Source organism: Tiliqua scincoides, chromosome 4, assembly GCF_035046505.1.
Source record: "Tiliqua scincoides isolate rTilSci1 chromosome 4, rTilSci1.hap2, whole genome shotgun sequence".
Lineage (NCBI taxonomy): Eukaryota > Metazoa > Chordata > Lepidosauria > Squamata > Scincidae > Tiliqua > Tiliqua scincoides.
This window is the reverse complement of record NC_089824.1, coordinates 96,166,038-96,193,212: the sequence shown is the minus strand read 5'-3', so window position 1 is coordinate 96,193,212 and position 27,175 is coordinate 96,166,038. Positions and strand designations below refer to the sequence as shown.

General features: G+C 43.1%; 1 protein-coding gene across 1 annotated transcript in view; it reads right to left on the bottom strand.

Moving 5' to 3' along the window:
- Positions 1–22,121: 22,121 nt before the first annotated feature.
- CTNND2 (catenin delta 2) overlaps positions 22,122–27,175 on the bottom strand; it is a 575,776-nt gene continuing 570,722 nt past the window's right edge. The window contains exon 19 of the mRNA XM_066622958.1: positions 22,122–22,382. Coding sequence (XP_066479055.1) covers positions 22,122–22,382 — 261 coding nt within the window. The remainder of the gene's footprint in view (positions 22,383–27,175) is intronic.

The following is a 27,175-nucleotide window of genomic DNA, read 5'->3' as shown; positions in this document are numbered from 1 at the left end:
CAGCTGCGAGTCCAGGTGGACCCCCAAGCTGCGGACCTGCTCCTTCAGAGGGAGTGCAACCCCATTCAGCGCAAGCCGATAGTCCAGCACCTGCATCGAGGATTTCCCTTTTTAAAGATTGGTATGACATTTGCTATCCTCCAATCCTCTGGTATTGTGGCTGTTTTGAGAGACAAGTTGCATATTTTAGTCAAGAGATCAGCAGCTTCATTCTTTAATTCCTTAATAACCCTTGGGTGGATGCCATCAGGGCCCGGTGACTTATTGATCTTTAATTTATCAATGAGGTCTGAAACATCTTCTCTTTCAACCTCTATCTGACTTAATTCCTTGGTCAGGAGGGGCCATTCGGGCAGCGGTATCTGCCCGAGGTCTTCTGCCGTGAAGACAGATGCAAAGAACTCATTTAATTTTTCTGCCATCTCTAAGTCTCCTTTTATTTCCCCTTTCCCTCCCTCACCATCCAGAGGGCCAACTGCTTCTCTGGCGGGTTTCCTGCTTCTAACATATTTGAAGAAGCTCTGATCTTTCTCCTCTTTTGCCTTACCCTGACCATTTTTTTCTTTTTCATTCACACATTTCTAATGGATACTAACAACCCTGGGATGTTCCGGTCAATCACATGCAGCTTCTCACACTATCATTCCCAAAGGGCATTACACATGCATGTCAAAATTTTTGATGCCAGTGCTCCAATTTGGCCACCCATGTGCTATCTACCCCCTCCCTCCCCTGCAGAAAGAAACACTGACCTTAATTTTTTTTCCTTTTTGCACCTGTAAGGTACCACACCTTTTACAGGAAGTGTGTCTGTTATCATTTGAATACTTGCAGACAAAGAAGAAAAATTGTCCTTATAGGAATCTGGAGTTTACAGAGTAATGATCCCAAACCGTTAAGCAGATTGGAAACTGTTCTTCTATTTAAACTGCAAATATGTTGATTGCTGTGTTGAAAGACTGCTTAATAATGTCAATTTCCAAGTCGATTACATTAAATTTCCTTCTCCAGCAATCTGTCATGCCTTATGTCCTAGAAACACAGCAGCTACAAGCCTAAAGGGGAAGCGATAGCCTTTGTACTATCACCATCTTTCCACAGCTGGAGCTACCACCCTGTGCTCACCAGGGTTCTCAAGCAGATGCTCTCACTAATGTCAACACTCCACACACTACATCCAAATAAACAGAAGGGTTATTAAGCTGCAATGCTGGAATGTGAAATACTGTATACTGTTGTAATAACTATCTGGATTTACTTCATGTTAGTGCCCCACAGTCAATCCTAAACTAGAGACTTGCAACCTACTAGGATGGGACTCAATCATCTTTATCCAGCATCTTTGCCTGGATAACTGGAAACTGATCAGGCTCAGCAAGGTACTGTGAAACCATCCTGAATGGCAGAGATCACTGCAGCTTGTTGAGCTTATTGGCTTCTGTTCTTCAGTTAGTGCTACCAAAGTCTACCACTGCTTATGGTGTGCCTTGTTGGATTTAGTGCCCAGAAGAAGGGTGCCACAATGTGAACTGGGAATCTTTGTTTCAGCCATGAACTCATTATGAGAGCCAGGACGGTGTCGTGGTTTGGGCGGTGGACTTAGACCTGGAAGATCCAGGTTTGAATCCCCCCTCAGCCACAAAGCTTCCTGGGTGACCTTGGGCCAGACACTTTCTCTCAGCCTCACCTTCCTCACAGGGTTGTTGTGAGGACAAAAAGAGGGGAACAGCTGTGCACACCGCTCTGAGCTCTTTGGAGGAAGGACAGTATAAAAATGTGAAATAAAAGGTTGAAAATCACTGCCTTAGGGTGAGACAGCATTAGAGACTTATAGTGTCTTATAATATTAGTCTTATTTACAAATATACAAGCAAAACAATTTGGATTGGAAATGAGCATGTTCTTTTCAGCAGTCTTCCTCCCTTCCCCAAGACTACACTTCCAGTTCCAGCAGACTTTGAGCTAATGTGCACTCTCTCTCTCTCTCTCTCTCTCTCTCTCTCTCGCTCTCTCTCTCTCTCTGTCAGTTCAATTTGCAGGCTGCATTTTGTCATCTGACTGCCCCCTCCTGTAAGCTAGATCACTTCCAAGCTCTGTTAGGTATTGCAAGCCAAAACCTGGAAAGAGATTCCTGAATATCCGGAGACCATCTTTCTGTCATTGGCTCCCACTGATGAAGCATTTTTACTGATCATCCTGGGCTGTTAGCCAGCAACATCTAACAAATAAATAGTTAACCAGCAATTATAACAATGGCATAAACCATTAGTAGTTTCAATACATATAACTCATTTCTGCCTAGCCCACAGGTATACATATTTGATCCCTGTTGTGTCTATGCAACGTTGGGCAGAAATGGCTTAAATTAATACTACGTAGCTGAAGCTGGAAACCTGCTACAAATACGTATTTGTGTAACCACAAACATAAATTCATTTTTGGTGCTACAGAGTTTATATTGGTACTTATGCTTTCTTTCTTTTGAGAGAGCAATCTAATTCTTTCTTTGTACCTGTATAGAATTTTAGTAAAATGTATGGTTCACTACACTTTTCCTCCACAATGCTCATTAATAAAGTATGGCAATGATGCTCTTATTTGAATCTCTGACCTTATTATAAATCTGTGAGAACATTAGAATTTGAAGGGAAAAGTAATGACCTTCAACTTAGTATCTTAAGGGAAAATCAAAATTGACTGCTCATAAATTCAGACCAAACATGCTATCAGTGTGTACGATTATAGACGACTGTTGAATGGTCTAATGCCTCTAGGCGAGACCAGGGTAATCTGCTTTAAGAACGATTTAAAGATGTAAGTTTAGATTCAGCTTAATTGTTTTGACTCTTATAAAAGCTAAAGACCTATAGTTTTTACTTTCATTTTTGATTAAAATGTTTGCTGAGAGATATTTACTAGGTGCTCATAGAGCCTCTGCTGGCAGAGGCCCTGATTGAAATATCCTTGAACCATTGCAAAACCTTTGCTAACTGGGCAAAGAAGCTTCTTTTAAAGTGGTACTCCTCTTATATTTTGCCAGGGGAATACAACTGACCCTTTTCACTGAAGCATGGTGTCTTCTCAGTGGCTGTCGCTGGTGTCTCTTCCTCATCCTTTTTTTTTTTTCTTTTTTTTTTACTGTTAGCCCTTTAGGGTCTAGAACCATTTATTTGTTTAGCAATGTAAACCACTTTGCAAGCTCCTTTTTGTTGAAAAGCTGTCAATATTCATAATAATGAAGGATGTGTGCATGGATGGTGGGTTCCATCAGTTTTGATAGCCCTGATCACCTGCTGAGAAGGCAGCCTGGGTTCTGTTTTCCTCTGAAGTTGGTGAGTACTGTCAGAGCTGATAGTGCTGTTCAGTGCAGCACGAGCAGTTCTGATTTAGCAAGGGGTCTAGATGCAGGGTTTCAGTTACGGGAACTGTTTTATGTAAGAAAATGTGCAAAAGTCTCCTTGAAAAAAGTGTTTCCTGTCACTGGAGTGGGCTTAATGCCCTTCCAAGCTCCAGTGCTTGGTATTTTTGCAGTGAGACAGTCGCACAGTTATTTCTGTATGCACCAAACCTGAATCTCAACATATTTTTGGACTTATGGCTGCATTTTCATCAAGGGCTCAATCCTACCTAACTTTCCAGTGCCGATGGAGTATGCACTGCATCCTGCAGTGGGGAGGCAGTTGAAGAGGCTTCCTCAAGGTAAGGGAATGCTTGTTGGGCTTCATTGTTGAAGAGGCTTTTTCAAGGTAAGGGAAACCTTGGGGCTTCATTGTGGTTGCTTTGGCTCCAGAAAGTTGGATAGGACTGGGCCCTTCATGTAGTGGTCACATAGATGTGGTCTTTTGCTTTTGTGTGCAACTCTCACAACAGCTTCAGCAGTATACCACCAGTTGACTATGTGTGAATTACCCCTCAGAAAGTGGACACAAAAGCAAGACTCGCAGTCAAATATGATAGTCTCTCTTTGCTCCAAATGATGATTGCGCACTATGATATAGTGAGGGCGATCTCTTTGTGCTTTCTTTTCATCTGCACAGATGGCTGCTGAAGGGGGATCCCTATATTCAGTACTTAGGGTAGGCTATGCAATGCTCTTGCATTGCATGTGAACATAAGGAGCTGCCTTACAGCGAGTCAGATCTCGGGGCCACCTTGCTCAGTAGTTCTGGCACCAGCTATCCAGAGTTTTTTCAGGAATCTTGCCTTGCCTAGCTTGGAGATGTCAGGGATGGAAACTGAAACCTTCGCCAGCTGAAGCAGGTGCTCTATGGCAAGTGACAGCCCTCCTTTCAGCATGCATACTGCTGAATCAGTTATTTGGGCTGTCAGACCTGACATCATTCATCACCTGTGAGGCAGTGGTGGAGCTAAGTCCAGGTTGTCTTTTAGGCTTTCCCTCTTAAGATATATGATTTGTACTGACCATTTGCTTGCTTGGGGGAATTTTAAAAACTCCATACAAGGAAAGGCTCCAACATGTGGAACTTTTTTAGCTTGGAGGAAAAGGTGATTAAGGAATGAAACGATAGCGATTTTAAAAATTATGTGCCGAGAGACAGGTTTTTCTTGATCTCTCTTTTACAACACTGCTGTCACAGGTCATTCTGGTAGGAGATTCAGGACAGACAAAAGGAAGTAGTTCTTCACACAGTGCATCATTAGCCGATGGGATTCATTGCCACAAGATCTAGTGATACCCCCTAGCTTTAGATGGGATTGGGAACAGTCATGGAAGACAGGTCTGTCAGTGGCTATTAGTCATGACTGCTCTGTGATGCCTCAGGTTCAACAACAGTATACCTCTGCATATCAGTTGCAGGGAAACAAAAGTAGAAGTATGCCTTTCTTTCTTGCTTGTGGGGTTTCTGGAGGCAACTGGTGGGCCACTCTGGACTAAATGGACCTTGGGCCTGATCTAGCAAGGCTTTTTTTTTATATGCAATATTCTGGATGATAATCCTTCTGGATTGGTCCAGGCTGGGAAGGATAAGATCCAGCTTGTGCAGCTGCTCCTAAGATTCACCCCCTTGCACCCCAACCCTTACCCTTATCAATTCTGGATCCATCTGCACTGTCACCTTATCTGCTCTGACAGAGGTTCTGTAGCCCCTGCTGCCAGCTCAGAGCTTACCAGCTCCTGCACTTTCACTCGCAGATTGCAGAATGACAGTGCAACTGCAGTGCCAGCAGCGCTGGCTTTCCACTGCTTGATCATGAGATTGGCCTGGGTAGGATTGGGCCATTAATTGTCTTACTCCCACTATGGTAGAAATTTCAGTAACTATGAAAGGGTTCAATCCTATCCAACTTTCCAGAGCTGATGCAGGTACAATGCAACCCCAGTGCAAGGGAACAAATAGTCGCCCGAGTGAGGCCTCTGTGACTGCCCCCACCACCACAGGATGCAGCGTGTGCCCCATTGGCACGACTGCATCAGCACTGGGAAGTTGGATAGGACTGGGCCCTAAATATGATTATAATCGTACGTATAAGAGGACTTGCGATGACTATGTGCCTAATGCAGAACTACCCCAGATAGTTTAATGTGGCTTTAAGTGTGTGGTGAGAAGAATTTAGTTGCCCATGGAAGTTGTTTAAATCTGGTTCCTGTGTGTAAAGCATTGTGCTTGGATTTAGCCCGAGTGCGACAATTGTGTTGGCTCAGGAGCAGCCACCCTTTGGCCTACCACAGTAATGAAGAGCTTGTAGCATCTGAGTATGTTAAACAAGTTCAGCTAAAGCATGTTATTGAACACTCATAAGCATTAACATCTTACCTCTTAATTAATCCTTCTGAAATGGACATGAGTAGTGCTGACTGACTCACAAAGAATGTAGTGGATCAATCTCATACCACGTAATCCTTCATGAGGTCAAATGCCTTTTGGCACTTATCAGACAGGATTGACATTTGAGGGTTGAGTTATAAAGCCCTGATAATAGAAGCATATAATGGGAAAACTGGCAGACTCTTAGCTAGAGCTGAATGAATAGCACTGTAGTCATATGTATAGAGAAAGGAAGGATTCCCACAGGGCCAAAGTAGATAATATGGTAGCATATAAAGTAATAAATGGTGAGTTATTGAAGCAAAAGTCCATTTTTTTCCTAAAATGGAGGGTAACAAATCCTCAGCCTGTGGTCGAAAGACTAAGATTTTCTAAAATTGCTGGTGAAAATTGATTGCAGCAGAAGTATGTTTCTGAGTGTCAGTACAATACACTTGGGTTGTCACAGAAAAGTATTACTTGGTTAGCTTGGAAGCTCTGGATGTCTTGGAGAAATGATAAGCTGCTTTCATGGCCTGGGTTTCTAATAGAGTTAAGGTAGCTTAAAAAAAAAAGTTCTCAAGTTGAAAAGGTAGAGGATATTGCTTGCTTCTGATTGGATTTTGTGAGTACTGTCAACCTGTACAGAATCCTTTGTAACTTATGACTGTTTCAACCCACACAGAGAGGAGGGTTTAAATGAGGAAGTGTCATGCAGCAGTTTTGATAGTCTGAAGGATAAAATAAAACAAATAGTTGGGTTGGGGGAGGTAATGAAGGATTCCAGAATAGGGTAGGCAGTAAACACGTATGCAAAGGCCCAAGGCATCTGTCTAATAATCCATAATGAAGGGCAGCCCAATCCTGAGCTGCCCGTTGCGCCAGGACTGCCGTGGCACCGAATTGGCTGCCACGGAATCATGTGCGCAACTGGGCAGCCACTGGTGGCTCCTCAGGGGAAGAGGACCCTTGGGTTGCTGTAGAATTAAGAGCCTCCATGTTGGGCCAGTGGCCTGATACAGCAGCTCTGGATGTGGAGAAGTGGAGCTTCTCTAGTCCAGCCTCCCTCCAGCCCCGCTCCCTCCCACTGGCATGCCTCCTCCCTGCCCATCCCCCAACCCAGAATTCCTCCTCCCCACCTCCTCCTACGCCCCCACCTACCTCTCTGCTGCCCGCGTTTGGGTGACCGCAGAGTACTGGAGCAGCAGCAGTCCGCCAGTGCTGAGAAAGCAGTGGTGCTGAGGGCTGCAGACATGCCTTACGGCACATATGCAACACTCAGCACCAGCGGTGGACTGGCGTTAAGAGCTCAGGATTGGGCTCTAAGTCTCCCATAGGTAGAAAAACTTCTGCAAATGTTCTTGTTGTCATCCATGTGCCACAAATGACCCAAATGTATTGGCTAGTGCAGATTCTTTTGCATCTTTTGAGACTGTGAGCCTTTTTGGGACAGGGAGCCATTAGTTATTTGATTTTTCTCTGTAAACCACTTGTGAACTTTCTGTTGAAAAGCGGTATATAAATACTAATAATACTAATACTAATACTAATAATAATAATATGTCAAATTTGTTTCATACAGCATTCATGATGTCTGCTGAGGGCTGGGAGTGATGTCATTAAACAGGTCAAGACACAAAATAAGCACTTTTTCTTACTTGGGAGCTCATTAGCTGCAAGTGACAGAAGAGAAAATATGCAAATCTTGATCATATTTTAAAGATGATGATGATGATAATAATAATAATACAGGTATTTATATACTGCCTTTCTTGGTCAGATTTCTCCTCAGACTTTAATCCAAGGCGGTTTACATAGGCAGGCTGTTCTAAACCCCTGTAGGGATTTTTACAATTGAATAGTTCTAGTCTTTCATAGAACTCCTCCTTCCAGCTGGATTCCTTCCCGGTCTGGCCTCTCTCTGGCCCTTTGCCTCCCACGCTCCACTTGATGGGAACTCCTCTCTGCCCCCGAGGGTCAGCTCATCAGTATATCAGCGTGTTGTCAGTTCTCGGGTACTTCCAGTTGTTTCGAACTGGCTGCCTCAGATCTTCAGGCATACAAGGCGGCAGCTCTAGCAACTGAGCCAGACCTCCTGCCCATTTCTCCTGCCCATATATGGGAGAGCCCATTTATCACACAGGCTGCCCTTTCAGCAGTGACAGCTCAGCAGCTGAGAGCAGCTGATGGTGGTGCTAGAATTGCTCAAAGGCCAGATAAAAAGCTTCTGTGGACCGCATTCAGCCCATGGGCCTTATGTTTGACACCCCTGGGCTAGTGAGTGGTGCATGTGTGCTTGTATGCACTGATTTCAAAGGCTGATGTATGCAACACTTCATTGATAACAGACTCACCACCTTTAGCATATATTGGCCATGGGCTGGCACCTCCCACTATCAGTCACTTCATGATTAGGTGCTAGCATTCCAGTAGTACAGTTGGTAATAAATGTTATGCCTGGGAAAAGGGTTCCGTGGCCAAGGATGCTGAAAGATCAGCTCTAGTGATTTCCTTCCCGCTTTTATGAGCCCACTTTTATGTGCCTAACAAGACTTAATTATGACCAGTATTTCTTCAATGACAGCTGTAATTCCTATAATTCTGAAGTAGTTATCATCATGGTTGAAAGAAGATAATAAATACTCTGTGAGGATTATGTGACCAGCACAAAACCATTTTGCTGCTGTAATATTTGGGGGGGCCTTTGACAAAATGTAGTTGTTATGCTGTTGTAAGAACTTCATTATCACAATCATTTTTTTAAATTGTTGCTTATTTATTGCTGCTGCTGCTATGACTACTTGAGAAATGTATTTTGGGTTAACCAACCACACTGCCACATACTGCTTGTTTCCTAAAACAGGAAATATGTCACCAACCTTGACCACAGTTTTCCATATAGAAGGAGGAGGTTTTTTCCCTCTAAATCTCTAGAATATGCAGGAGATTCTTCCTCCAGGATCTTAACGGGACATTCACATGGAGGCAAATGCCCCTTTAGGTATTCTGGCCCTACATCACCAAAGGATTTAAGACTAATGACCAAATGTAACATCTGGCAACCATCTTCCCTGCCTGGCAGCCATCTTCTGTGTGTCTCCCATCCCCTGAGAACTGTCTGTTTTTCCAATGAACTGTTCACCTAAGAAGCTGAGAATATGGACTCAAAACAATTGGCAGCTGCACCTGCTTGGTGTTAAACCTGGGGTTATATCAATGCATTTCTGTGTTTACCCCAGAGGCTCAAGGCTGTGTTTATGAGCTTACCTGCACTTGCTTGATCGCCCTTCCCCCAAGTGATAGAGATGTGCCTTGTTGTACCGCTTTAGCAGTAAACATGCAAGACTCTATCATTGTTTTTGTTGGCAACCTTCAGTCTCGAAAGACTCTGGTATCGCGCTCTGAATGGTGGTTCTGGAACAGCGTCTAGTGTGGCTGAAAAGGCCGATTCGGGAGTGACAATCCCTTCCGCACTGGGAGCAAGTGTAGTGTGTCCCTGGTCTGTCCCCCTGGCTATGGGCCTTCCTTCTTTGCCTCTTAGCCTCAGACTGTTGGCCAAGTGTCTCTTCAAACTGGGAGAGGCCATGCTGCACAGCCTGCCTCCAAGCGGGCCGCTCAGAGGCCAGGGTTTCCCACCTGTTGAGGTCCACTCCTAAGGCCTTCAGATCCCTCTTGCAGATGTCCTTGTATCGCAGCTGTGGTCTACCTGTAGGGTGCTTTCCTTGCACGAGTTCTCCATAGAGGAGATCCTTTGGGATCCGGCCATCATCCATTCTCACAACATGACCGAGCCAATGCAGGTGTCTCTGTTTCAGCAGTGCATACATGCTAGGGATTCCAGCACGTTCCAGGGCTGTGTTGTTAGGAACTTTGTCCTGCCAGGTGATGCCGAGGATGCATCAGAGGCAGCGCATGTGGAAAGCGTTCAGTTTCCTCTCCTGTTGTGAGCGAAGAGTCCATGACTCGCTGCAGTACAGAAGTGTACTCAGGACGCAAGCTCTGTAGACCTGGATCTTGGTATGTTCCATCAGCTTCTTTCTGTCAGAAGCTGAAAGAAGCAAGACTAAATAAGCCCCTGTGTTCAGCCATTGCTTTGCTCTCGGACCCTGCTGGATGCAGACAGGCTGCATCGCCCATTGAGTCACCTTGAAATGTTTCTGTCAGCCTTAAACCTGGAGGGCTCAGTAAATCTTATGCCTGGAGATTCTGTATTATGCCTGGAGGTACTCCTGTAAGCTTGATGCTCCTAAATTTTACACAAATAAAGCCCTTTTATGACTACCTTGGACTAGACTTGGTTCTTCCTCAGAACCCAAAGAATCTCTAGCCTGCAGCCAGAGCTAGGGCCCAGAACAAAAACATCTTGAATCATGCCCACAAACACACTGGTAGCTCGCGCAGCTGAAACAGCAAGGTGATACATGATTGCGTATGTTGGTCAAAACCTGGGCAGCTGCATTTTTGCACCAGCTGACAAGGGCAGCCCCACATAAAGCATATTGCACTAATCCAGTCATGAGGCCACTAGGGCATGGTTCACTATAGGGTCTACTAGAGACAGGAATGGACACAATTGGTACACCAGCTGAAGCTGAACCAAAGCATTTTGGGCTATAGCTACTGCTTGGACATTCAAGAGCAAAACTGGATGCAGGAGTACTCCTAAACTACACACCTGCACCTACAAAAGTAGTGCAACCCTGTCCAGAACAGTCTTACAACTGTTGTTGTATCAGTGGACTTCCTGTCTAGGAGAAATTCTGCCTTGGTTGCATTTAATTTCAGTTTGTAATCTCTTTTTGTAGTTAACATTTAATATAGCAACCTTCTGTGCTGACTTTTAGTTCCCTGGACGTTCGTGCTATAGTATCTGTATACTGTACTATACTATAGTATAGTACTATACTGTACTATAGTATAGTATCCAAAGAGACGTTTGGAGTTCTGCCCACTCAGCCAAGCCTCTTCTGCTGTTTGTTGCATCATGTTCCTGGTCTTGTTGCTGAGCGGCAGGTGTCCAAGGGTTCCATGAGTACCACCAGACACCACCTTATGTACCACTGGTGGTGAAACCACTGATTGAGAAACACTGCCTTAAAGTTATCCCTTATTCCCCCTCCCCCACATTGCTACCTTTGTCTCCAGATCACTTCCTGTTTTGTTTTCTAGTTGAAATTTTGTCCATTTAATTTATTCATTTCAGTGCCCCATCACTGAATTCCCAAAGGATGGGAGCTTCTGCATACTGACTGCTTCTTGCACTGTGCAAGTGAGTTTGGAAGCTCTGGGTCACCTGAATGGAAACTGGGGTAATGCAAACATAAGGATAAGGAATTGTGACCTTGGACTTCTGACATGACCTTTGCAGTGTGGGAAAGAACTATATTCCAACAGCCCGCATGCCAAAAAAGCACTGTGAGAGAGCCCCTAAGTAAGAAAGCTGAATGCCACTGTTGAATCATGGAAAACTTTGCTTGCTCCGTTCCTTCATATACTCTGGTCTCTGAATTATGTCTTCATGTGGGTTTGTTGAGGCCTGTGACACGACTTCTGTTATGTTGTGACATAAAAGTGTATCATGCTGTGGAAGTGCTTTTGGTCTGTTTCCTCTTTATTATTTCTGACTGACAGGAATGTGGTTAGCAACAGAGGAGGATTGCCTGGAATTTTTATTGTTTCTGGGTTACATTTGAACAGAACAGTGGTAGATGATATGGACAGTTTTGTCTAGCAAATGTTTTAAAACTAGATGTGAACCTCATTTGGGGGACTTTCAGTTTTCATACTGAAATTGGCACTTTAGAGGGGTTAGGAAATGTGTATGGAATTGGTAGCAGTTCTGTTTTCCCCAAAATGGTTTGAAATCACTGGGTGCCACTTTCTTCACAGCAGTTCCCATCACTCTCTGTTCTGTTTCTTGCACAATGATATTTTATCTTGTGACAGTCCAGGTTTGTTGAGGGCTGCAAGACAGTCAGTTTTCATGTGGAAATGGGATGATGTTACCGGTTGATGTGTGATAATGGCTGAGCTGGAGTAAAGAATGCTGCAGTCTGATACCACATTACAAACAGGATGATACTGAGGACCAAATGACACAAGCACGTAAACACATGGTCTGGGATGACATTCCAATAATAACTCCACCCTCTGTCTTTAAAAGAGAGGGGTGTTGATCTTAGTTGGAATTAGGACACTTGGAGTGGAGGGGGAAGTTCATTCTCCCCCTTTGCACTGTGTTGATCCTGAAAATTGCTTGGCTGAAGATTTGCCCCTGGAGTGGTCATTTTATGTTGAAAACAGCACAGTGTGAACTTGCCCCTCCCTGCACGCTCTGGTTGCAGTCCGAATGTTTAAAAGAAAAAAGAGAGGTGCTCCTGGTGCAGAATGTAATGAAGTCACTCAGCCTGAGTGCAAAGCTCTGCAATCCAAATTTTGCTTTGAAAAGCACAAATATTTTATGGGAGTCTTCAGAAAAGCTGCCAAGTGGAGATGCTTGGTAGGTGGATATTTTGAAGGTGGGAAAGGGCAAAAAAAAACATGCCCAGAAAACAGGAGAAATTCCAGCTCATTCCTACTTAAAACCTTGGAAAGACATTATCAGCTATGCATGTATCCTGTGTGCTAGGCTCTCTTTGGGACTAGAATGCACAATAAAGTGAAATACAGGGTGAACCAAAAGTAGGTGGAATAGGGTTTGTGTTAGGGTTATGCTATAATGATGGTGCTCATTCTAACTATGGCGTTTGTGTTATATTATATTTAATTATATTTAATTGTATTAGTAAATATAACTGTATACGTAATCTCAAAATAAATGTTATCATTTACTGTCCACCTACTTTTGGTTCACCCTGTATGCAATGCCATCATTTAAAGAGGGACAGAATGCCATCTCACTCCTTTTCAAGAGAACAAAAATCACCCCACTTCTTTTTAACAATCATAATAGAGTCCTGGACTAGTATGAAACAAAAAGCAGCCTGAAGCACAGGTGCCATTATATAAATCCATGGTATGACCATGCTTAGAATATTACGTGCAGTTGTGATCATTCTGTTTCAAGAAGGATGTAACAAAGCTGGAAAAGCTACCAAAAAGGGCAGTGAAGATTGCCCAAGACAGAGGGTGGAGTTGGAGCTTCTTCTGTATGAGGAAAGTCATAAATATTTGTAACTTTTTACTTTAGAAAAATGACTGACCGGGGGGGGGGGGGGGGATGAACAGCGATGGAAGGAGAACATGATGGCAGCTTATCAAGTTATAAACAGTGTAGAAATAGTTAATATATTGTGTAAAAGGGAAAACAATGTCCAATGAAATTGATTGGCATTTTTTTAAGCATTAACGGTAAATAATACTTCACCCAATGCACACCGTTTGAAATCCATTGTCATAAGATGTGGTGATGGCCATTATTTTGATTGATGTTAAGAAAAAAAATTGTTATTTTCCCCCCTAACCCCCAATCATTAATTATGATAAACCAAAGCAGTTGTTAGAGGTACTGAGCCAATGATTGCTGGATGCCAGGGGCTAACAAACCTTGGTAGATGTGCCATGCTCCTGAGCTTTCCTGTGGCATCTGGCTAGAATAAGGCAATACTTATGGCAGGTGCTCATACTTAGTGGTGATGATACGTCGTACCTTGGGAGTGTGTGGGTGCAGTTAGGTGAAATCTCGGATTAGGACTTCAGTTCTTCATGTTCTTGTTTATATCCCACAGCTATCAACTGTAGAATTATGTGTATTTGTACTAAATTTTTCTAAGCTAGTGATTCTCACGTTTGCCCTCTGCTATACCATATCACATGCTCTACCTATTCAAAATACTCGTACATTGCCAGTTACTTCTGTGTTGGGAGGTGAGATGTGACATGACAAACACTGGTAAGAGGCTTAGGGTAGACAGGAGGACTTTTTTGAGCATGAAAAAGTATGCTTTGGAGCTCTGCCCACCAAACTTATCAAGCTCCTACTGCTGTTTGTTGCATCACAACAAACAAATCTTGGTCTTGGTGCTAGGTGGCAAGGGCCCAGGGGTCCTGTAAGTACCATCAGATACTATCTCAAGTACAGGTACTGGTGGTAGGTGTACCACAGGTTGAGAAACACTGTTGTAAGCCATTCAAGCTTGACACTATATTTGGTTTTTAGTGGCCAACTGTACGTACATTTCTGCTTATAGTGCCATATTAGCTGGATCTGGAGAAACCAGTATTTTTGTAACGCTTCAGCAAGCCTGTGCTTTGGCTGACTACCACATGTGGTTTCGTGAGTGGCTGTGATGAATTCCAAGACCTCTGAATATATTTGCATATTTTCAACTCAAAACAGGAGACTTTTAGCGCACTGTTTATTTTAGAAAAACAAAAGGAGGCTCTCAGCTCATGACGTTTTCTACACAGAGACAATTATGTTACTGCTTCCCTTACACAAAATGTATCTGAGGTGGTTTAAATGATTTTTTCCTGACTTTCTTTTATGATTTAGTATCAAGTATATTCCTTTGTTTCGGTCACCACATATTTCAACATAAAGAACCTATCTTTTAATATGCAAATCCAGGTGACAATTTGTATTTTTCCTGCCTAACATGTCCTTAGAAACCAAAGGCATTAATAAAAACATTCAAGATCTTATAGCTTAGTTTCCAAATATAATCATTAAAATTCTGACTAGTTTGTTAACTGAGAGATAGCTGGGAGTATTATGTTTTCACACTGGACATTTAAGCTTTCATGTAATCTAATAGATGTCACCAAAAACTGACTATTATGGGAACATTATACAGAGAGCTGCAGTAAAATTGCAGGATATGATGACATTGTATCAGCTCCTTATGTTCCCCTGAAGGTGGTATTAGCAGAACATGTCAAATACTGGATCCTTGGGCAGCCAGCAGTGTCCTGTATATTCATTTCTTAGTGTAAGCAAAAAAGTGCCTTGTCACATCGTAAAGGCTATCCAATTTCATTTAACATAAACTTTTGTAAGCACAAAAATTTGTGCTGAAATAAATTGGTGGGTGTTTCAAGACATTTTGTGTTTGCTGCAACAGACACACACTGCTACCCCTCTGGAAGTTTTTAGCTTGTATCTTGTTAAAAAAAAAAGTGACTATAACAACTTCATGTCAGTGACGTCATTAGGGTTTGTGTCACCGGTGCAGGAGGCCTGCATGTCACCCCCATGAAGTGGGCGGGGCAACACCCCAGATGGTGGGCGTGGTGATGTATCATCGCCCTGCCCCCACTGGTTTTTTGGATGTGCCTTTTGATAGAACACAGATACCCAAAAAACCCCCACCCAAAAAACTCCGAAGCAGAGAACCACAGTACATTAGTCCAAAGCTGGAGGCAGGCCCTGTGACTCAAACCTGAAAAGGGGCCTCTGACCATCAGCTTAGGACAGCATGTTTGTTATACAAAGATAAGCAATACTGACCCCAAGGAAGTCCAAGAGATGAACAAAATAATGCCACTATCTACAGAGCTAGCAGAAGAAACTTTGCATAACCGCCTCTATAGAACAAGTTGCTCTAACCTTGCACATAAAGAATTGAAACATTTGACCATAGAATGTACTTTAGAAAACACCAAGTTCATTATGTAAGCATGATGCAAGTTCCTATAGATAATTTACTAAGTTCCCCTCTCCCCTCCCCTGTTGAAACAATGCTATAAAGATGTAGCCAATTCTGGTCTTAGTTGTCCATCATGCCTTTCTGATGAACCTGTTTGCAAACTAGTAAAAGCTTTTTCCAAAGCCCTTTGAATTCTCCTGTCCTGTTTGTTTGCCTTTCCGCTATCCAATGTATACTGCGCCCATTCGGGAACAGTACACAGGTACATGGGTTCATCTTGTATTTCTGCTTGCCTTTTAATCTCTGGGTCTTCCACTTTGTTGCCAAATATAGCTGCTGTCTCCTTGCACCTTGTTTCTTTTCTTTTGTTCCCCTTCTATTTTGGTATATTTTCAACCCCCTGAAAGCACAGTTACTTTTTGTACTGTTTTTACTTGCCTGGCTTTGGTTCCCTGAGGAGGGAGCTGGTTGCTCTGACTTCCCAGACCAGCTGCTTTTAGCTACTGCCTGGTTTTAAGGGAGCCCCTCAATTTTGGGGCTCTCAGCTAACCTGGGTGGGAGATTTTGAACACCATGGCTTTGGGTGATGACAGCAACAACTGACCCAGTTTATCTTCATTTCCCCAAGTGAGACAGAGGTTGCAGGGTGGGCTACTTGCTACACCATTGTTTCTCAAACTGTGGGCTGGGAACCACTAGGTGGGTTGCGAGCCAATTTCAGTTGGGTCCCCATTCATTTAAATATATTTTATATGTAATATATTAGACTTGATGCTACCATGGTATGTGACTGCATTTCAGGAAATGTTACAGATATGTACTTTTAATAGGCTACTATATATATGTTTTTAACAATGATAGTCAATGGGACTTACTCCTGGGTAAGTGTGGGTAAGCTCACAGCCTAGGATTGTTAATAATGTTCTTGCTTGATGATGTCACTTCTGGTCATGACATCACTTCCAGTGAGTCCTGACAGATTCACTTTCTAAGAAGTGGGTCCTGGTGCTAAAAGTTTGAGAACCACTGTGCTAGACTATAAGCTCTGTGCTTTTGTTTTCCACTGCAAGCTTTCAACATCAACTATTTGAAAAATCAATCAATTGAAAATAGTAATTTACCTAATCACTAATGGTGGAATTGCCTACACGTGACCAGCTAGGGAAATGTTTGTATTGGCAGAGAGTTTACTTTCTTTTCATTTCATGTTTTTGGTTTGCGAAAGTTCTCAAGCTGTTACTAAAGTCTGAAATTCAGAATACACACCTTGGTTTATTATTATGTTTGCCTTCAATATGAAGCAAACATTAAGACCCTCCAGAGGTCTTCCCTGGCTTGGATTGTAATCTGAGTTGGAGCAATACTCCTCTTCCATCCCCAGCTCACTTACCTCCCTCTCCCTCCCATTACTTCACCACTGATGTTCTGGCAGTAGCAGAGAAAGACAGTAGGCTTTGTCCTTCCTCCTTTGATGTATGTGATGCTGTTACAGCAGCAAACCGTATGTCAGAGATTGTGGAAGATAACATAAGACAACCCCTGCTGGTTCAGGCTGAGGACCCTCTAGTCCAGCTTCCTCTATTTCACAGTGGCCCACCAGATGCCTCAGGGCACACACAAGAAGATACCTGTATCCTGTTGCCAACCCCTTGCAGCTGGCATTCAGAGCTAGGCTGCTTCTAAAACCCAGATGTTGCAGACTTGTAATCTGTGTATCATGACTTGTAACATGTGATGGACTGTTCCCCATAAATCTGTCCAATCCCAATTTAAAGGCATCTCGTGCTACAGATTAATTATGCACTAGGTAAATAAACATTTTTCTTGGTCCGTTCTGACTGTCCTGCCAGTCAATGTGGATGTCCCCTGATTTTGGAGTTGCGCAAGAGAGAAGAGGATTTCATTCCATCCCCATGCATAATTTTACGTGTGTCAATCATGCCCCCACTCGGGCACCTTCTTTCCAGATTGAAGAACCCCAAATGTTGTAGCCTTTCCTCATAAGGGAGGTGCCCCAGCCCATTAATCACTTCGGTCGCTCTCTTCTGTACCTTTTCCAGTTCCACTATCCCCTTTTAGAGATCTGGTGACCAGAACTAGACTCAGTACTCCAGATGTGACCTTACCATTGATTTGTACAATGGCATTATAATATTGGCCATTTTATTCTGTCCCTTTTCTAATGATCCCAAGCATGTGAATTGGCTTTCACAGCTGCTGCACACTGGGCAGCACACTTTAATGGAGCTGTCCACCAGCAGCCCAAAATCTCCTGATGTGTCACATCTCGGAACCCATCAGTGTGTGTGTGTGGGCTCTAGGAAAATAGGGAAGGACAGCCCTTTTGCTTCTGACACTGCCAGGTAAGGAAAGGCCTCTTGCTGCAGCCCCTTCTGCCGAATGAAGCAAGGTGTAAAGGGGGAACATTAGGATTCTTTTGCATTGCCAGTCATAACTGTACTGCAAACTGATAAGGGGTGTGATACAAACAAGCTTTTTTTTTGTTTTTCGGAAAAGTCCTGGGCACTTGGCTGTCACTACTGCAAATGACTAATAAGTATGTATATACAAGTGGATCAGTGACTTTTAGGAACTTATTTGCGAAGTTCAGTTAATTAACAGGTGCTTTCACAAGTGACTATTCATTTGCTTTGCAGGATGAAAGTCCTGGGCACTTGGCTGTCACTACTGCAAATGACTAATAAGTATGTATATACAAGTGGATCAGTGACTTTTAGGAACTTATTTGCGAAGTTCAGTTAATTAACAGGTGCTTTCACAAGTGACTATTCATTTGCTTTGTCCTACCAGTAGAGGTACTTGAAAACAGTGTTATTTATTTTACTCAGAAGTTAGCCCATTGCTGTATTCCCATCTTACTCAACAGGAACAAACACCTCTACCTATCAGGTCACCCCACCCCCTTAGCGGAGGTGGTCTTTTTTTTTCAAATTTCCCATGCTTAGGAAAGCTTTTTGTAATTGATTTGATTGGAGAGAATCTTTGAGCATTGTCTGTAGAATTGCAGAAGTTCTGGGAAACATTCATGGGCGTGTGCTCGATTTCACCTGAGGTGCTAGTCCAATGTGTTGAATCTAGCTGTCGTCCCTGTTACACTAAGAGTGTACCCTTGATTGTGTGCAGTGCTCTCCTACAGCTGGCAATAGCAGACATGCTACTTACAAGCAGTTTGTCTGCTGAGTTGATTACGAACTACATGGGAAGGCTCTCTCAGGGCCATAATGCCTGTAGAGATATTGAAACAGAGACAATAAAACTCAATTTGAAGTGTGTGTTTTGGGCCATAAATCCAATCAAAATGTGCTTCTTGGGCCAGCGTGTGGAAACACTACCAGACAGTAGTATGCCAAGGATCCATTTTAATTGACTTAAAGTGACATTTTGTTTAATTTTTAAAAATTCTTGATAATCCTCATAATACATGTACTCTTTTGTTTAAATAAGTGCACATTTAGTTTCAGTTCAGTTAATAAAGAAAATATGAACAACCTGTGTCTAAAACCATGATGTGTATATATATATATATATTGGCCTCCATATACACATGTCCATCTGTGCCCTTCTCTTCAATTTGATTTTTAATGTGTTTGCTTTGTTTGCTACAGGAAGAGAGAAGGGTACATATACATTTGGAACAGTGTGCCTGAAAGAGTTAACTACAGCGTTAGATCACTATGTCTACGTTACAATATATACCTCTGTGTCCATTTATTTCTGTTCTAATACAGATAATAGCTCTGAAATATTTTCTTATTCCTGTGATAAAGATCAGGTAAAGCTGACACTATCATCAATGATTAAAAAATACATTTGTTTCTCAAAACAACATTTAGCCTCAAGCCTAGGTATTTGACAAACTTGGGAGAATCCTCTCTTGCAAATCCCTTTATCTGACCATCAGTTACTAGAAATCCAGACTATCTATCATCCATGTAGCTGCATGTCTCCATAACCTGTAGTAATTAGTTGCATAACCTATACATTTTCTGTCTGTCTCAAGCTATTCAGCTAAATAACTGTATTTCAGTTCTCTGGGCAAAGATCATGTTCCGTCTACATTATGTGCAACATCCAGGACACTGCTGGTGTTATATGTTAAATTGCAGTTGTTGTGGTCTGATTGTTTGAAGGCTGTGCACTGCATCATTAGAGAGTGATAATGAATATAATACAATGTGAAACCATAATAGTGATATTTTTATACTTACCAATAATCAAAGGAAAAGAGTCTTCTCCTTCTGTTGTACATTTACAAAGTTTTATTTTTCATTAGTTATATTATACTCAGTTTTTAAAATGTATCAAAGGGATTGATGTTTACTACAGTTTGGGATGGAGGTGGGGAATAGAATACCAGTTAAAAGCCAATTTACTGTTGATCATTCAGTAAAATTTTATGTACTGTGTTTCCTCTCTAGCCAAAAGAGTCTAGTGAATAGATTGGCTTGCTGTGATATTACATTCTGCCATCCTCTAGGGAGGAGGCATGAACACAGGACCATGGCTAGCAGATGACTTAAGAATGTTAACTTGCATTTATGGCAGTTGCCTTAATAATGCAAAACTTTATATATTTAAATATCTGCACAAGTATATTTTGGAAAATGTTAAGACTTTCCGGCCATTGACATAAATGGGGAAGCAGTTCCTCACCCCAGAGCTCCTTGCGTGGAGACTGCTTATAGATTGGAACTAGGCTTCCTTGTCTTTCATTGACAAATTAGTGGAAGTAAAGAGAATGTCAAGTCAAGAATGAAAAATGAAGGTTACTATATTTTAATCCTGTTTAGGACTGGATAATCATGTGAGTCACTAATGGTCAGCTCTCAGTAAGGGAAGGCAAGTACATAATGGAGTTTCCACTGTAGAAAAAATTTAAAAAAATCAAGTTTGAACAAAGGTGATTGTGAATGAAACAGTGTTGCCAGATTATCAGTTTGGAATCCTCATATCAGAGCCTCAGCATTGGGTTTTTAAACAGAAATTTCCTATGGAGTGGGAGATAAAAGGAGGGGGAAGAATTCCTGTCTTTGGGTACTCTTTACTTCACAGGAACACAATAAATGACTTTGGAGGAACAGAACTGCCACACTGATCAAAGTTTTCTCACTTTAGGCAGCAGTGACCCAAGGAATATCTGTTGGACTTTCACATCAAATCTGATCTAAGGCATTGGAGGGTCTCCTCTTTTCTGGTCCCTTGAAGTCTTTTCAGTCCCTCGACCTCAGGAGTGCTACCAGAGGGAAGCAGCACCCAATTTGCATAGCGAGTGGGAGAGAAGCCTTCTTCCCCATGTTTTCCTGCTGTTGCTATAGCAGGAGGGAAATGCATACCACTCCACACACAACAACTTTACTAGAGGAGAAATTACCACCACAGCTCTCCAGCCATCCAGCACACTCTCCCACCCATACTTTTGTTTGAGGCATTAGGAACTGCCACTGTGTTCCTTTCCAGCCCCAACATGGTAGTACCAAAATAGTGCTGCATTGAGAAGTTTGAGTTCTTGTGCACTTAGTGCAAAAGTACACATGGCTGCAAAAGGCCTTGTACAGAGCCCACCCGATTCTCATAAATATGAGAATTCTCACATGTCTGGCAACACTGAGATGAAACACTGTATGTTGTACAAACACACACACAGAATATTATGCATACATGGGGACATACACACACACACATACACACACAAGCAAGAATGTGTATTTTGATGGGAGGATTCTTGGATATAGACATTCTTAGCAAATATGGATGACAGATCAATTGTAATTTATTTTCTTTTAACACTGTTTCATCATAAAGAAAACTGGTATAAATGAAAAAATCTATTTCAAATATCTACATCTAAAATTTTAGGCAGTGAAAAAGCACTTCGTTGACAAGGAGTGTGGAATGATGAATGTTAATTGTCAGAAACTGCTGAATGCCTTTTTTTTAGTTGCCACAAACAAATTCACATATCAGAACGAACAATACTGCTAAATATTCCGTTTTTTGTTTTCTCTTGTTAGAATGCACTGGGGAAAAGAAAAAGAAAAAGAAAAGAGAAAAAACAACCCATCTCCCCCCCTGGAAATTCATACATATTTCAAAGTTTTGAAATTGAAGCAATATTTAGAACCATAGATGAAGAAACACTGTGGCATTGGTGTAATATACACAATGCACTTCTCTCTCTCTCTCTCTTTAAATCTGTAATGTACATCAAATACTTTACAACAATGCATTAACAAAAGGCAAGAAACATCTTGCTGTACAGAGGAAACCCCAAATGCAACTTGAAGCCTAGATTCACAATGGATGAGGAGAGTAAACAAAGTGTGAGAAGCTGTCCCCCCCTAAGGTATGTAAACTGTTCATTTTCTTGTGCTTAACTCTGGACCCACATCAGCTGTTGCACCTCCCCATATTTCCTTCAGCCACATTCAGTGTACAGTACTATTTGTTTTAAACTCTACAAACAAGGTCAACGGTAAAGCTGCCCCCACACCATATATTTCTATATCTATATATAGAGAGACAGGATCATATAGATACAGAAATAGATATACATTTTTCCCTTTCTAATGACTCCCGTGTTTAACTCCCAATTCTTTTAGCCGTCTAAAAGTATCTTAAATTTTCCATACTGGTTAACAGGGCCTTCCTACGGAACAGGCTTTAACAAACTAAATTTGCAGGAAAGAATGTCTCGTGGTATGCATGCACATGCACAGTTCCTGGAGCTTTTTTTCTTGCCCAAATCTCAAACCCAGGAATCTGGAGATGCTGGATAGTGGCTTGTTTCATAATTGAGTTCACTGTAGGGCCGAGCAGCTGAATAGAAGTCGACGTAATTGCCGGTGGACTTGAGTCCCAGATGCATATTGTACTCGCTTGCAGGTGGGCGATGATGCACTTGGTCCTCAAAGAAGGACTCGTCATAGTTTCTTGTTGAATTCTGAAATGGCTGATATGGTTCGTAATCTTTTCTATTGGGCTCCTGTGGAACTGGCTGTGTTGAAACCTGTCAACAGAACAATACCCTCAGCTTGTTAGGTAAGGCTGTTATGACTGCTGTTTAAAGTGTCAATATTACAGTTCCACTTCAGTGCTGCGTATTAGACTGGCAATATAAATGCTTCCAGAAACTTAGCAGCTGCAAAAAACATCACATAATCCTTCTGAACTTTGCTGCTTTGCCTGATCTGTCCAAAATGATTGCTTTGCACTTATTATTGCTCCTAAGAGATGTGTTTTGCTTAAAGAGATGGTTAAGAGAGAAAAAGTGAAGACAACATATGGCTATGATCGTCAAAATACTAGTAGTGAGAGCCTCAGATACCAAAATCTGATATAACAGGTCTGAGAAATGCCTTGTACCATTTGTATAAATAGCCTGTATTCAAACTGCAGTTAAAGCAGCATGCCGTATAACCTACTTTTCAAAATATTAAATGGGCTGAAATACCAAAAGCCCAAGGACACTCAGAGTGTAATACTTACTTATACTTCAGCTGGTGGCAAGTTCCCTACACCAGACCAGGAGTGTTGCATAATGTGCCATAAAGCACGTTTGTGCCTCCTTAAGAGCAAGCTAGGCTGGTGCAAGGATGTGTGCTGGCCCCTCCCCCCCAATCTGGACTGGGTATGGATAAGTTTGCGTTAGCCTGGGCGGGCCGGTGCAGGAGGTTGGAGAGGGTGGCGGGAGAGTGTTCTGGGATGGGAAGTGGGCATTTTTGGGCAGGGAGTGGGCAGACCGGGAGGTGGAGTAGGCCCAGGAGTGAGGTGGAATTTGCTATTGCAGTGCAGGCCACTCCCTTTGGATTTGCACCAGTGAATTCACTGGCGCAGATCCAAGTAGCCCCAGAGTGGTGGCTGGCACATGACATGGGGTAAGGGAAAAAAATATCCCTTTGCCCAAGTTGCGTTTCAACCAGCACCTACCTTGTGCTGAATACAACGCAGGCTACTTGGCCTGCCTGTTTCAGCACAAGTTAGGATTGGGTTGCCCACCACCTAATGCCTTTTGATATACATGTGGGGACTCCATATTCACAGATCTGGGGGGTCCCCTGGACCCGCCTTGAGCCAGACTTGACCCCTCCTGAGGTAACCAAAGCTGTGCTCTGTGGGCTTTCTGAAGCTCACAGAGGCTGTGCTGTGCACATCTGCTTGTGGCCTCTGCGGACTTCAGGACTGCCTTTTCAGTCGAAAAACACTACTTCTGGTTTCCCTCTGGCCTCTGCAGCCTTCAGAGGCTGAATGCGTGGCCTCTGCGGAGCCTGTACAGCCTCTGTGGGCTTCAGAAAGCCCTCAGGAGCACTCCGGTCCCCTTCAGAGGACTTAAAGGGCCAAAGATCATGGATTTGATTATCCACGATTTTTGGTGTCCGCAGGGATACAGATCCCCTGCAGATATCAAGGTCCCACCTCATATTGTTTGCATTGAATTAAGGGGTTGTAATCTTTAAGGAACTGGCTTTGGAAATTCCTCCAACCTTGCTCATTCAGGCAGCAAACTAAAAACAATGATTGGATTTGAAGTTTCTGAATAGTTACTAAAGATGTCCAGAAACCATGCATAACATAGCCATGATTTGGCTCAGGGTTCTTAACAGTTGGAAGCCTAGCATCAGACATGCACAGTTTTGGCCTAAGAACCCGATTTGTTATAAACCAGAGGTGAGAAGACCTTGAGGTATACATTCCCAATTCTACACCATCTGGTATAGCGGTTCCCAACCCATGGTCTCTGAGCAGGTGGGACCCAGCAGTTAGCAGGTGAGTGGAGCATGTGCACTTGTTGCATTGCTGGGGCTTATGTGGCACTCCTGTGCAGGGCCTCTGAGAGGAATTTTATCAGGGGGTACAAAGTTTCCTTTGGGCCCCTTCCCAAAGGGGGAGGGGGTGAAACAGAGTGGGGGCAGAATGGGGTGGGCAGAATCGGGGAAGAACAGGCAGGGGGAATGTGGCAATGACTAGAATAGTCTTTGGAGCCCAGGTCTACCAGCCTTTCCAATGCAGAGCTCAGGTCTATCTGCCTATTTGGCATTGGCAGCTAGATACAGTAATATGGAAAACCAACCACACTCCTAAGCCCCCCTAAAATCTTTCAAATATAGAAAATCATTGCATGAGATTAGCATCATTGTATTTAGGCTCACTCTAGAATGGAAAGTGTCATGTGTACACCAAAATGGATTTCTGCAGCAGCTGCAGTTCCGCAGGTGTGTCACTGATCTCCTCTGCACTCCTTTATGGTAAGCAGATCCACAAGCCAAAGAGCTACTATAGCAGGTCAGTTTCCTCCCAGATGTGACACTGTTAAGGAATGTATGCATTCCTGAGTCTGGTGTGTACGGCTTATGGCAGTAGTCACTGCCATGTGCCCACGGTAATGCCCCCAGCATCCTATGTGGGCAGTGAGTCTGGGTGCGACTGGAAAATGGAAGATTCCAGAAAATTTCTGGGCCCCCTCCTTTAGCTCCTGGGCCCCCTTTTTGACCCTGGGCCTGGGTACAAATTACCCCCTTTACCCCCCTCTCCTAGGCCCTGCTCCTGCGGCTTGGACTGGCCAGAAATTGGGGCAGTCCAGCAGCCATTGGTGGTGGCACAATTACGCCATCACCATGTACTCCCATGGCTGCGTACCCAGTGGTCCACAACAGACCTGAGTGCGTGTGCGGTGATCTGTGGTCCCTGAGAGATGGGGAATCGCTGGCCTAGTAGATTGCATTAAAAAACAAAACTGCAACCACAAAACATGAATGCTGTCTCACGAAGACAAGGACACATACAGAATTAGTGTATACATATTTTCATCCTCTCGCACAATCTTCTCTCTTTTTTCATATACTTAAGTTACAGAATATCAGAAATTCATTAGCCACAAATTGTTAATAGCATGGCAGTAAATGTCAAATTCTGTCATTTTCAGATAGCTTTCCAAACCAAGTATCTTTTGGCATATGGCTAAATTTCATTCTCCTTTTCATCCTTTAGCAGTATAAGCTATCATTTATTAATCTACCATTTACCATGACAGCTCGGTAGACTTTTAAAATGAGCATCATTTCACATGTATTTTGTACACCTACTGATGCAACTCAAGAACAATAAATGGCTGAATTTTACCCTCATTTCCAAAATTTTGTGATAACTATTGCTACAGTTGGCCCACATCTTTGATGCACTTTACTTGCACAATTTGGCCCCCAGGCCAGTGCCCCTGCCCCATCGTACGTATAGCACTAATTTTTAGATCTGTATAGCACTAATAGTTAGAGGTGGGAGAAAACAGTGATAACAAAATAAAAATACATAAAAGTGCTTTCTGCACTTTTCATTTTTGTAACCCTCCCCCACCGAAATCTGTGAAAAATAAAACCATTTTTTTCTTTATTTAATGGGGTGGTGCATGGATTATGACTATGGCTGCGTCTGGTGACACTATACCACCTATATCACCTATCTACTACACTTTTAACGCAATTATAATTACCGTAGATACTCGCCTATAAGGCAAAAAATTTCTTCCCAGAAAAGCAGCCTGAATCATTGCCCCACCTTATCTCTGGGGCAGGCAAGCAGCGAGGGTGGGGGACGGCAGCGAGTGAACCAGCCAATCACTATTGTGAGAGGGAGGGAGGGAGAGAGCGAGGGAGCAAGTGATCTTCTGCTGAGAGGAGGCTGTGCAGGCTGGGGTTGCTGCTGAGCATTCGAAGCTGCCTGTGGGTGTGGTTCAGGTGTGCTACACATGCTCCTTCAGGCTGTTGCCCAGCTGCAGAAGCTCCAAGCGCAGGGCAGGGCAATTGCCACCGCATCAGCAGCCCCCCTCACTCAGCACCATCACCCACTGAGGCATCTCTGGAGCAGCACCCAAGACAGAGCAGGAGACAATGAGCTGTGTGTGGGAGGGGGCGTCAGAGTGAGGGAGAAGCAGTCATTTGAAACAGCTGAGCCCATCTCCTCTTTCCTTCTTGTTCCCCCTTCCTACTGTATTTAAACTTCAAGCACTCCATTGGAAAGCCCAACTTGCTAACCCCCTTTGCATCTCCCCACAGATGAAGTTGGACAGGGTGGGGAAGGGGGGAGAGTGATCTTTTTAAAGAGAGAGAGAGAGAGAGAGGCAGTCTGCAGAAGGCTGTACCTTTGTTTCTCAAGCCATTGAAAGGGTTAAGTCCCTCTCCTCTTTCCTTCTTGTTTTTGCCCCCTCCCCCTTATTGAATCCAAACTTTAAACTCTCTGTTGCGAAGCTGAGGCTTGCTAGCCCCTCTCCCCATAATCATTCACCACTGATGAAGTTGTACTGGGAGGAAAAGGAAGAGTTAACTTTTATAAAAGGAAAAGTTTGTGTGTGTGTGAGAGGGAGCACTTAAAACAGTTAAGGCTACAATCCTAGCCTCACTTTCATGGGAGTAAGCCCCACTAACTACTAAGGGACTTGCTTCTGAGTAGGCATGCCTAGGATTGGGCTCCCAGTCTATTCCCTCCTCTTGCTTTCCTCTCCACCTCTCCCCTTACTGTATACAGTCACACTTCAGTCTCTCCTTTGCAAAACTTTTTGCAAACCTCCTTACTAATCTCATTTCCCCCATCCTCACCAATGAAGTTGGACTGGAGGGGAAAAGTCCCTGCATTTGTGTATGGGGGGGGAGCATCTGTGAGAGAAGCAATCTCCCTATGTGTGTGTCCTTTTCACTGGAAGAGTCCTGGAGACCTTGCAAAGATGCAAAACACAGGAAAAGCAGAGAGTAGAATTTAAAGTAGAATTATTCTGCAGCAACAGGTATTTTAGCCAGAGATCTTAGCTGCATG